Raw genomic sequence first — 13745 nt, 5'->3', positions numbered from 1 at the left:
CATTTCATTGTTTATTTTCTGGGACCACGACTGGCAAGTTTGACTACCCTTTCATAGTGTTTTTGTTCCTTTACCCAGCCCATCTTCTATGCCTGTAATGTATTCCATTCTTTTAGAATCCCTAGTTTCCTTCAAAGCTCAGGTCAAGTGCTACATCAAGTATTTTCTGAACACCCTGCCTAGCTCCCAGTGCTTCTCTACACCCACAGACTACATTGAATATATATATATGTATGTATATATGTATATATATGTATGTATGTATGTATGTATTGTTGTATCTCCCAAGAAAATGTCTTCTTTTTGAGGGCAGAGACTATTTCTTTTTTGTATTATATCTAATGTACCTAGCAGTGCCTGAACATAGTAGGTACATAAAGCTCATTAAATGGATTATTATAGGCATTATGTCCATTGTCCTCCTATTTCTGATTTTCTTACCTCAATTTATTGTCTTATATTTGAATTCCTCCTAGCCATTGTTTCTTATTATTCACTAGTATTCCATTACATTAACATACCATTGTTCACCTATTTAGTGGGTACCCACTTTCTTTACAATTATTTTTATTACAAAAAATGCTATAATGAATATTTGGTGATACTTAGGACCTTTGTTTCAGTCTTTGACCTCCTCGTGGCATAGGGCCAGGAGTGGAATCACTAGGCCAGGGTTATGAACAATTTAATAACTATTTTTCCATAATTCCACTTTGTTTTCCAGAGTTGCTGGACCACTAAAGTGTTCTGCCAACAATACTTTAGTGTTCCTGTCTTCCCACAGCTCTTTCAGCATTGACAATGTAACCATAGAGGGAAACCTTTCCAGATTTTGCTGCTAAATAAATGTACCTAATAAAGGCTGGGATGAGGACTAGGTGGTTGGAGAATCTTACCTTGACTTATTTTTGGTGCTGGCTTAAAATCTTTCAGGTGCTGAGGCAAAAATAATCTTTGGCATTTCTAATGCCCTGATAATTTTCTGGGCCAGTGGGCTATGATCTCTTTCCAGACATAAGTGTCACAGAGAAAATATTTTATCTTAGTCTAAGGGCACACTTCTTGACTTTTGTTAGCTGGTTGTGGTGGTATGGCTCTTAGCCTTCCTTTTTACACAAAGTCATCACAACTATGGTCACTAAAGCTGACATTGATGGCAGTTGACGACAATGGGTTGAAGCCCAGAAGATGGTAGTAGGGAGCTTTGCCAACCAAAGTCTTGAGCCCTTTAGAGTTACTCATCCATGGAGAAAATGGAAGCCCAAGAATAAGAGAGAACTAAACTAAAGAGAAAAGATATGATACCCAAGTGTATGTGTGCATACTTTTTCCATTGGTGGAGTCTATATTTGTGGAAGAAATGTATCTCAGGTTTATAGGAGAGAGAGTTGTACTATAACTACTTTTCTTATGCATAAACTAACTTTTCTTTAAACTACTTGGATCCTCTGAAGAAAAAAAATAAACACAAGTTCCTTTGTATTATGAAGCATTATTTATTATTTATAATGGTTTTAAATTTGATAATTCTATACCCCTTTCACTTCTAACTTTAGATATTTTTTTCTTGAGAACTTAGTGCTTTTATTCCTTCATAAAAACTCTTAAAAACATTTTTATTGACACTTTTTAAAGCACATTTTATTCTCAGCTTCTCAAAACTAACTTTTGTAATTTGATTGTCAGAGCACTAATGTCTATTAATTTAGACAGCATAGTGAAATTTATCATTTATATGACCTGATGATGAATAATGAATTTCTCTACACTTTTTAAAGTTTTAAAAAATTTGTCTATAATGAGTAATTTGTGGCTGCAGTTATCAAAGTTTTGAGTGTATGAGGAACTCTCAATTAGGAAACGCTCTTTACCAATGCAGATTAACAACTGTTCTACAATATACAACCATAGAGAGTTACCTGGAGACTGAATGGATAAACTTGCCCAAGATCATATGGTAGTGTCAGAAAGCAGGAATGGAAGTCAAACATTACACCTTTATTTAGTCAACCTTTTATAAATCTATCATTATATACTATCTTTCATATATTTTTATGTATTTATGTATTTAAAAACTAAAACCATGCTACTTGCTCTTTAGCTATCATCATCTCCCCTCCACTCTCCATTCCTAACATTGGACTGTGCCATTGGGTCTTGGGGCTTTGATAAGGTGAACAGTGCCTCATCTTACCCTTAACTAGGCCGTCACAATACCTTCTGACCATCTCTATCTCATTTATCACATTCTTCCAACTTCTTACCGTGTATCATCTTTCCACATTACAATGTAAGCTTCTTGAGTTTAGGGTCTATCTTGCTTGATTACATCTGTTTTTCCAGCACAGTGCTCAATGTTTGGCACATTGTAAGTAAGCAGTTAATAATGCTCCCTTCTTTCCCTTTTCCTCTTTCCTTCCTTCCATATATTCCTTCTATGTTAAAATGAAAATCCAAATACTCTAGTTTCTGACTAGAATTTTTCAAATGTTTTCTTTAATTCCCAGAAAATTTAGGTTTTGTTTGATCAGATGTATTTCTTTGTTTTCCAATTGAATTTTGGTTTGATTCTAGGTGTTTTGCTGGAAATCAGCCAGCAGCTACATGAAACAGTGTCGATGGGCTTATGGTCGCCAGGTCTTCATGTCTGATATTGCTTTAAACAGGAATGAAATACTTTTTGTCACACAAGATGGTGAAGGATTTACAGGGAAATGGCTTGAAGAAGGAAAAAAGAATACTGAAAAGAAAGGTCAGTTTATGTTTAAAGAGTATTTTACATAAATATATTTGTTTTACAAGTGGTCTTAATTTCTCAACCCTTATTTTCCTCTTTTATTGAAACTATTCATCTCCTTACCTTTGTGTCTATGCAGAGGGTTTTCATTTTCTCAAGCAATTTGCTGACTTATTCTAATTTGCCTGAAGCTTAGGAAGCTATAATTTTGCTATATTGTCCTATGGCTAGAGGGAAAGTTTAAGGGAGACTAGATTTTACTAGTATGTAGATAAAATTAAATTCTATGTATCAGAAACATAACATTGCCTTCTGTTTTCATAGTGCCCTTCAAGGACAGATTATGCTTTAAGAATAGTTTTTTAAAAAAAAATCAAACAATTGCTTGTAAGAATTTTTTTCAGTGCTTAGTTTATTATGGAAAAACTAGGGATGGGTTTTGTTTATCCCTTTTGGGAAAGAAATACAATGAAATGCGATAATAAAATAATTTATGTTTTCAATAACATCAATTTGCACTTGTTAGTAAATTAGCAACTTTAATGATTATCCATGGAATGCTTTTAATTAGCTATATGCTAAGTACTTTGTAGTAGTTAAGTTACTAAATATATTTAACAGTTAGGTTTGACATGCCAGTATTGATTTATACATCTATTTTGACCCATCAGATTGTGAATGTTAGGAAATAAAAACTCATTTCAAGATTATCCACAAAATGTAAAATCAAATTTAACACCCTGAAAAAAGTCATATAGCAGCCACATGATCTTTAAAAAAATTGGGTTGTGTCTGACAAGTTGATTTTTAAATTGTTTAGTAATTGGACCTCATTTTCCCACAGAAATAGTTTTATACCATGGAAGTTAGTTTCCCAAGCTGGCTACCACAAAAATTCTTTATTAACAAATAATACCCCTAAAGCATGTACCTAACTATGTTGTATTACAGTGTTTCTGTGGGGTGGGGAGGAATGCATTCAGAATGTCAGCTATACATCTTCCTTTTTCTCCAATGAAATAAAGGATTCATTCTTCCTTTAGCTCTGTCCAACAGTGGGAGCAGGGATTCTGCTAGCACCAAGTTATTGGTGCTGGCTCCTGAGTCTAGGTAAAGTGTCAAATGGTGAAAGATCTGGGGTATGGTCAGATAGAGATGGGGTAATAATGAACAGGAACAGGGATGTCAGTCTGCAGGAGAAAGGGCTTTGGGCTTCCCATTAGATGAAATCCTTGGTATTCTGGCACTTTGTTTCTGTTTTCTACAAGCCTTAGAAACTGGTCTTCACTTTTACCCAGATGACATTAGGAAGTATCACATACTGTGTCACATATTGCACTTTAACATTTTCTAATGACTTTATTTGGATTGTAAATGAGGAAATTAATAAAACTCTAAAAGCAACCATAGCAAATAAGCTGTAAAAGGTTTGTTGCTTTTAACATAAAAGATTGGAGGAAGATTAGTTTCTGAGTTATGCAGACACATAGTGTTATTGCATTTGGATAGAGGTGGTGGGGGAAATCCCAAATGGTGCCATTAGAGAAAGATAAGGAATTGCTATGATCACCACCTTCCTTTGGTGGTTTTTAAAAAAACTTAACAGACATAGTAAATAGGGCATTCCTTAGATTTCAAAACTAAATATGAATTATATATTGTTATAAGTTGCCTGGATTTTCTGTAGCTTTCTACAATTTATGATTATGCATAATTAATTCACCAAAATGCCATATATATTTTGTTATTATTTTGTATTGTTCTACTAAAGTCTTGGTTGCATGGAGGTGACTCTGGTTTCTCAAGGATCATTTATAACAGTGTTTGCATTCAAGATGGTGAAGTAAGAGAAAGTGGTACAGCTAAGCTCTCCCACAACCACATCAGCAGTGATCTAAGAAGAATACTAAGCCAAATAATGATTGGAAAATTAAAGGAAAAAATAATAGTGGGTCATCCTCACATCCCAGGATCACAAACTGGATCTACGATGCATGTAACCAAGAGAAAGAGATCCCTGGGATCATTGACTCATTGCCGTGAATCTTTATATAGTTGGACAGCCTTCTGATTTTATATTCTGCCCTCTGTCCAAGCCAGCAGCTTGGGGCCTGGAGCATGGGATTTAGAACTTCACACATCACTCAGAACATACTGTGTACCTGCTTTTGTTAGGCATGCAAGGGGGTCTCTTAAATGGATCAGAATCATAGAATTAGCTTCCAGAACTCTGTCAGGTCAGCAATACTGAGTTTCCCAGAGCCATTTACTGGAAGAGTGACTAAACAAACAAAAAACAAAACAAACAAAAAAAAGAAACTTTTATCAGACCAGGGATCCCCAGACACAAACTTGGAAGAGGGATTATTCTAAAACTATTACAAACCCATCCTTCAAGCAAAAACAGTTTTTTTCCAAAAGATCAATTAGAATTCTTAGAAGAAATTATAGAAGAGTTAAAAACATGTTTAAAATTGTATTTCAAATGAAAGAGGAAAGATGGTAAAGAAATGAGAATTATGATTGAGTCTTGGAAAAAGAACTAACAGCTTAGCACAAGAGATATAAAACCTAATCCAAGTAATAGTCTCCCTGAAAATCAGAATGGATCAAAGAAAAGTTAATTATTCAAGAAATATTAAAGCAAAAAAAATTGAGAAAATAGGAGAAAATGTAAGGTGCCGCATATAAAAAATAACTGACATGGAAAACATATCAGAGAGAGAGAATTTAAGAATTATTGGACTATCTTAAAGTTATGACCAAAATAAAGAGCCTGGCTATCATATTTCAAGAAATTATGAAAGATAAGTTTTCTGAGAACCAGAGAACAAAGTAAGAATATAAAGTATCCGTTGGTTACTTCCTGAAAGAAACCCTGAAATGAAACCTCCTAGGATACATCATAGCAAAACCCCAGAATTTTCAAGTCAGAGAAAAAAATAATATTGCAAATAGCCAGTATGAAAAAGTTCAAGTACTTAAGAGCCACAATTGCATAGGATTTACAGATTTAGCAGCTTCTACTCCATAGGAGTGAGGAGCATGGCATACAAAGTTCCAAAAGGCAAAAGAGACAAAGCCTTAAAACAAAGAATAGCTTACTGAGCAAAGTTGAGTATAATCTTATGGGAGGAGAAATGGATTTTTAATAAAATATAGGCTTTCAAGCATTCTTGATGAAAATACTGGAACTGAGTAGAAACTTTGAACTTCAAATACAAGAGTAAAGAAAAACATAAAAAGGTAAATATAAACAAGTGATTGAGGAAAAAGACTTTGAAAGAATGAAGTTTTTGCATTCTAATGGAGGGAATGATGTTAGCAGCTGTTCATAGGAGGAAGTTGAAGGGCTGTGAATGATTTTTGTTCTTTTGTTGATCTTAGAAGAAAAGAAAAGCAGGGAGAATGTGATGCATTAGGGAAAATATGGGGAAGAATGAGACAGAGATAGTTTATCTTATACAAGTTGGGACAGAAATAGAAATCTCCAGTAAGTCCAGGAAGTGATAGGTAAGGTGGACACTGCTCAAATTTTGCTTTGAATTGATGCAGATTGAAGTGCGAAGATAAAGGAGAACAATTTTTACTATAACAATAATGTAAAATGAACAGTTTTGAAAGACAAGAACTGATTAATGCAGAGATCAACCATGATTCTAGAGGACCAATTTAGTATTCTTCTCACGTCTTGACTAGTAATGGACTAGTTCTGCAGAATGAGATGTAAATTTTTGGACAAGGCCAATGTGGGAAAGTGTGGTGGTTTTGTTTTTTTTTTTAAACTGTGTATTGTTTATAGGAGTTTTCTTTTTATTTTTTCTCAGCAGTGGGGTAGGAGGGAGAGATTGAGAACAGATACTTGTTACTTGAGGGGGTGTGAAATTTAAAATTTAAGAAAAAGCAGAAGAAAATTATTCGTTTTTTTTTTTTTTCATTTAACTCCCTGAAGTGGAGATGTTCAGAGACTAAACTAAATGTGTATGTATTTTTTAACTTTAAAATGTAATGTAAGAAAAATATACCCATGGATTACAAGGTCTAGCAGTTCCTGATTGGCTTTATAAGATATCAGTGTGGACCTTAAAGTAGACTAAGAACTACCAAAGTTCCAAGAACCTTATTCCTATGAAGATTGGCCACTGCCCTATTAATGTTTTTTGTTGTAGCAACTAATGAACATAATCTTCTAAGGCATGGAGAGAATGATCTTTTGGTTTCCCACATTGGTGTAATTTCTAACTATTTACTGTTTCTTGTCCTACATATCCAATAAGTTGCCAAGTTTTGTTTTTTCTAACTCCATAATGATCTCTCATTTGTTCCCTTTGCTATACATACAGCTAGCTATCACTCTTGTTCAGGTCCTTAACTCTTGCCCACCTATTAGGATAGCCTCCTAAATGATTTACTTTGCTTAGGTCTGTCTCCACTCCATATTCCTCACAACTGCCAACTTAAGTACAAACTAGACATATCCCTTCCTTCCTTAAGAAATTTCAGTGATTTCCTTTTACCTCTGCATAGATATGTTTGGCCATCATAGCTGGCCTCAACCTATCTTTCTACCCATATTACATATTGCTCTTCCACACAGTCTACATTCTAGCCAAAGTGAATTTTAAACTATTTCTCACACACAAGATTCGATTATTTTTCTCTCTGTCTTTATGCTGATTTTCCCTGATGTCTGGAATAACACTTCCTGATTACTTAGGAGTTCTAATTTCCTTCAAGTCTCACCTCAGATATTGTATTTGGCATGAAGCATTTCCAGATTCCTTCAACTAGCAGAGTTGTTCCCCTAAACTGATCAGTTCATATATCTATTTTCTATTTACATATATATGATCATATTGCCTATAACAAAAAATTAAGTTCCCCAAGAGCCAGGACTGTTTCATTATTGTTATTATTATTCTTCGCTTTCATATCTCTATTATTTAGCACAAGGCCTGGCATCTAAGAAGTGCTTAATAAATGCTTGTTGATTTATTAAATGGAGTACCCATAGAAATGAATCCATAGATGTTTGCAGTGTCATGTTTAGTTCAACTTACTGAACTTTTATTAAGCATCTCCTATGTGTCTGGCATCATTTTTAGTGCTAGGTAAAGACAAAAGTAAAATTATCAGCAAAATGCTTTATATGTTATGATATGACTGGCAGATAGCTCTCTTTTTCTAAAAAACATTTTTCTGTTCTACTTATAATTTTGTTTTATTGAGTCACTTATTAATCAGTGGATATTTAATTTTGTTGTTTTTGTTTTGACAGAAGTTATATCAAACCTCCATAATTCCTCATCAGATGGATCTTGTGTCTGTGACACAAGTAGTGTGTATGAGAGAATTCGGCTTATGAAACTTACTTTTGTCCACAGAGCTGTTAGTATCAGCACGGATCCAAGCGGAAGTAACTTTGCAGTTTTGCAATCAGACCCTAAGACAAGGTAGACTGGATATTTAAAGTTTTTTCTTTTGTTTTCTTTCTGGAGAGGAAAATGATATTTTCCCCCTTTAGTACTTTTTTATTCAAATTGAATTGAATTTCCAGAATGACTATATATCTATAGAGGTCAAAGAGAAAACAGAATTTTATTGGCCATAAAGATATAGAGAAAAGACTTATGGATGGATTTTGCTTGCTGTTGAATAGAAAATATGGTTCTAGGACAGGTTTATTTACAGTCTAAGAGGAAAGTTATTTTTTAAAACATTGTACTAGAATTTTAATGCCTGTGACATTTATATGTCTTTGGTACTTTAAATTTATAATGATTTAATTTAAGTACTTGATATATACTTTCTCATTGGGTTTCTGTTTGGAAGACTTGAATTTAAACCCTAAATCTCCTTACTAGCACTGTGACCTTGATAAGTCACTTAACATCCCTGGATTCTGGTTTCCTTATCTGTAAAATGAAAATGTCTGCTACAGGTGACCTTAAAACTTTCTTCCTACTTGAAGTCTTTTGATCCCCTGGGACAACACTGTGAAATAGAAAATAAGTATTAGTATCCTCATTATAGAAATGAGGGAATAGATTCAAAGAGGGTAAGTCACTTGTTCAAAAATCACATCATCATGAACAAAAGCACTGGCTTCTGATATCCATTGTGCTTTTCTTAAACTATAGCTATATTTGGTTCCAAAAATCTGAGCATAAATATAAAATGCGCAAAAAGTTCTTGGCACTTAGGTCTTCCAGATAGTAAGATTTCAGTGCTTAAAATGGTAAGGCAATCAAGTCATTCCTAGGAAAAGTGATTCACAGTCATTCTCTTTTCTGTGTACTGTTAATTTTGATGTCAATGCCATCAAGTTAAAATGAACATCGTAGGCAACCTTAAATGGTTGTTATGCTGCTTGTAAAGGAGGATAGATTAGGGTAGGATTTGGACTGAATTGAGGGAAAGTCAGTGAGTAGTATAGTGATAGGGTTGCAGGGTAATTTTTTGTGTGTGCATATGTGCGTGTGTATACACATGTACATATCTATACCGATACACATAAATGCATATGTATATTCGATCTGCAACAAATATGTATATGTGTGAGTACATATGTATGTTTGTATGTATGTATACATGTATATTATATATTTATGGTATGTTATGAGCATTTATATCCATGTGCATTCTATATTATACATAAACATATATATCCATATGCAACAGTACCACTCTACCACCGACTTTTCCATATACATACATACATACACACACACACACATACACACACACTTAGTCATACACATACCTTAGGTCTGATTTTAGTAGTCCTTGATAGAATCATTTCTACTGGCTACTTTCCCAAGTTACTGCTTAATGCTTACAGTAACCCACATTAAAGAACTCCAATCTTTTACACCCCTAACAACCTTTGAAGGCAGAATTTTTTTTTCTTTTCATATAAAATTTAAAAATCTGGGAGAATGCATAGGTCATGTGACATATAGATTGTCCTATGCTTTTTGTGATGTTTAAAGTATATTTTAAATTATTTTTTTTTTGTGGCAGCATGGTTATATGAATAGAAAACCAGCCTTGAAAATGGGAAGATCTAACATACTAGTTTTTCCTAGTTCAAAATAAACCCTCAGTGCCCAATCAAGACTAAACTGCTTTTGTTGCTGTAGACTAGTATAAAGAGTTTTCTCACCCGGAGAACCTTATACCAATGGAGATATTGGAGAAAAATATCACTTACTTTTTATTTTGCTTTTTTTCTGGGGGAAACATGTCAAATACTTTCAGAAATTGCGGATAAAAGCTGTGAGAAAACAATAAAATAGAACATTAAAAAAAAGAAAGTGAGTGTTATAGTGTTCAAAATTGGGCACCCTAGTATTCTAGGAAGTGATGAGTTGAAAGTTTCCACCATTTAATATAATAAATATAAAATTTCTGATATAAAAAGTGCTAGAATTTTGTTTATCATATTCTTATAAAGTTTGCTTTCTTTTGTTTAATAGCCTGTATGAAATTCCAACTGTATCCTCATCGTCTTTTGCGGAAGACTTTGGCACACTGTTGGAAGAAACAGATGAAATGGACAATACTCATGATGTGACATTTCAAGTTGGCAATAGAACTTTCCCTATGCACAAGTATATTTTGGCTATGAGATCAGAATTTTTCAGGAAGTTATTCACTTCAGATGGAATTTCTGTTGATTGCCCAGATGTTTATCGCAAAGATGAAGATGCTGTAGGGTGTGATCTCTTTGTTATAGAGAAGGTTCACCCTGATTTATTTGCATACCTTCTACAATTCATCTACACGGACACTTGTGATTTTTTAACTCATGGCTATAAACCAAGAATGGTGTATAAGGAAAAACCAGAAGAATATCAAGACACTCTAATTTCCAATTTCGATAAAATGAGTTTTCTTGAAGATATTAATAAGAAATCAGCACTGGAGGTTTACCGAAGTAATAATCAAGGCCACACAGTCAATGAAAGACAAAAAAATAAAATAAAGTCTTCTAAAAAGGGGAAAAGTCTGGGTGAAGATGTGAATCCCGTAAAGATGTTGCAAAGTGTTGCAAAGAAATTTGATGTCAACACTTTGAGTAGTAGGTATGGTAATTTTTGTTATTTCTAACTCCCATTCTCTTCCCATAGAATCTTTTCCTTTCTTTGATTCTCCTCTCCTCCCATTTTGTTTTCCTTTTGAGACTGTGTACTAACTTTTCTATTATTGTTTTTTAAAAATCCAGTAAGTATTTTTGTTCCTTTTACCCTTTCCATTTCTGTTTCTTTAATGTTTTATAGATAGATCTGTGGTACTCATGCATAACTAAAGGAAGAGCAGGTGGGTGAGGTAATTTGCATTTTTCCTGAACCTTTCTATGATCATGAAACTTAATTGTGTGCTGAGTTTATTTATGAAATTGAGTCTTTTTAAATTAGCATCATAGTAATGTAAATTCTAGGGTTTTTAGTGTATAGGAAATGGTCATTTAAATGATTTGATTGCTCCTCCCCTCATCCCCAGACAATCCTTGACTTTGATGAGAGGTGGTAATATTCCTGGGAAAAGGTGCAACAGTAAAAAAACCTGTGTATTGATACATTGAACTCATGGGAAATAGAGTTAGGTTCTCATGACCACCAGAAACTGTAATCTTTCACTCTGCTAAAAATAACTTTTTTGCATTCAGTTCTTCATTATGAAACATTAATTTGAGTAATGTATTTTTGAAATAACCCGTAAAGTGCAATAGACATCCAAAACTTTTTTTGTAAATGAAATCTTAACTTCAGTTGTGTCAGATGGTGGTATGAAGTACTATACTGCTGGGACGTCAGTTCCTACTCTCAGAAGATGCTGACACTGGCGAGGTCTTAACATTACCTCAGATACTCAGTCCTTCAGGTCTGGTGGATGGTGTTAAAGATGACGAAGGGTGCATCATCTTGGAATAATCAGTTGTGCGCTATTTGAGATCCTTAAGGGTTTCAGTATGGGAGCATAGCAGAGGCTAGTAGACATTTAACCTCGAGGCTGTGACTGATGCTGGGGTTGACATCCTTGATGTCTATAGCCAACTCTGGTTGATCATACCAAGACATCCTAGTAGTATACTAGCTGATCTTACAATCTTGCATGCATCATGCCACAAATATGTATGGTTGCCAATGCAATGAGATTACTAATGGTTGCTAATGAGATTACTAATAAAATCATATAAATGCTTCAAACTGCAAAAATCACTCATGTAGATGTTGAGGATTAACTGTATATAAATAACATTTGCGAATAATTACAATAAAATAATATTTCATGGTAAAACGATATTAAGCCAAATAGAGCTTTTGTTTCAAAAGGATCCTTAAGGTCTTGTTAGTGTTTCAGGTATGACCAGCAGTTCATAACAAGCTCTAATTATGGAAATTGTGGTCATAAATTGTTTCATTTTCTTAATAATGGGTCCCAAACTAGACTATTTGAGAGAACTTAAAATTTTGTGTTTCTGTTTTGTGCATGTAAAATGATTGGTTTGTAAGTCATAGTTTACAGAGCTGGAATAAACCCATATAGTTTTTCCAGGTTAGCCTTCTTATTTTATAGATAAAGAACTTGAGAGATTGGGCTCTGTGAATTTCAATGGCATTGTTAGGCCTAGAACCCAGGCTTTTTAATTTTTAATGTTAGAATTGTTTTTAACTTTCATCTTGGAATCAATACTGTGTGTTAATTCCAAGGCAGAAGAGTGGTAAGAGCTAGGCAGTGGGGGTCAAATGACTTGCCCAGGGTCACACAGCTGGGAAGTGTCTGAGGCCACATTTGAACCTAGGACCTCCCTTCTCTAGGCCTAGCTCTCAATCCACTGAGTCACCCAGCTGCCCCCAATCCATTACAACTTTAAAAGAACTTTATACATTAATAATAATGTAAGCTTATAAATAATGTAAGTTTATAAATGTTCTGAAATTGAAATTGTTAGTCTGATAATAGCTAGAGATGTGAAATTATTTGTTGGCAGAGAAACAATTTTGTGTGTTCTATTTGTTCCTTATACAGTGTTAGATTTCAGTTTTCAATTTCAAATCACATAATATGCTAAATAGCTAAGATGTTCTGTGATTTCAGATTTAGAAAAGAATCAGATGAACAAAACTACAGATTTGGGGTTGATGAGAAAAATTATGTTCGATGATTTTTATTTTCTCTGTCGTCCCTCTTTGGTGACTTTGGATTAGAATTTTTATATCATATGGCCCTGTGACATTGAGACCTCAGACTTTTGACAGTTTTATTGATGAGGAAATAAAGGTGTAAAAAAATTGTGACTTTCTTAGGATCCTATGGAATAGAACTGTAGCACTAGAACTGATTATCCTTAAGTTTCACTAAGAAACTAGATCATATTATTCAAACCTCTAATGCAAAATACTCCTGAGACTTTTATGATACAACATATATCTTATCTTTGCTATCTAGAGATTTTTTTAGGTGGCACAATGGAATTTTTATACTAAGTAGCCTTTTTTCTTTATTTTGTAGACTGAATGGAGTGAAATTTGAAAATGAAATGATCAATGTTGTTACAGCAGAAACTGGAAATAAACCAAAACTAAATCGGAAACAATGGTAAGTTGAAAATTAAGGTTTTTTCCTCTACTCTTTATTTTGTTCCAATTAAAAATGACCTTAGAATTCACTTTTCTTAGGGTACCTTGCTTATCCTATCCTCCTGCCTAATATCATTCACCTTTTTTTAGGGATTTGAGGGAGATATGCAGCAATTGGCCCAGTATAGGACAGTATACTAAGACATCAGAAGAATTCCACTTTATTGATGGAGGATATCCTCCTTTACTTTTTGAATCATGGATCCTGTTGCTTTGTAAATTAATTATTTTGCTTCTACTTTTAGAATATAATTTTAGTAGTAAGAGATTTGATCTTTACTTTTCTCGGTAATGACATTTATTAAACACTGAGAATGTGGCATAGTTTAGCCAACAAATAGAATGTATGTAGAGTAGGTACA

The 13745-nt window shown here is 33.8% G+C and overlaps 1 protein-coding gene across 3 annotated transcripts in view; it reads left to right on the top strand.

Annotated features, from left to right (window-relative positions):
* The window catches only part of IBTK (inhibitor of Bruton tyrosine kinase), a 73132-nt gene that overhangs the window by 21976 nt on the left and 37411 nt on the right, over positions 1–13745 (top strand). For all 3 annotated transcript variants that reach the window (XM_044676291.1, XM_044676290.1, XM_044676289.1), the window contains exons 9-12: positions 2575–2752; positions 8016–8190; positions 10216–10824; positions 13256–13342. In XM_044676291.1, the coding sequence (XP_044532226.1) occupies positions 2575–2752; positions 8016–8190; positions 10216–10824; positions 13256–13342 (1049 nt within the window). The remainder of the gene's footprint in view (positions 1–2574; positions 2753–8015; positions 8191–10215; positions 10825–13255; positions 13343–13745) is intronic.

The sequence above is a fragment of the Gracilinanus agilis genome, chromosome 4 (genome assembly GCF_016433145.1).
Source record: "Gracilinanus agilis isolate LMUSP501 chromosome 4, AgileGrace, whole genome shotgun sequence".
Lineage (NCBI taxonomy): Eukaryota > Metazoa > Chordata > Mammalia > Didelphimorphia > Didelphidae > Gracilinanus > Gracilinanus agilis.
Note: the sequence above shows the minus strand (reverse complement) of the source record. Positions and strands in the feature narration are given on the sequence as shown.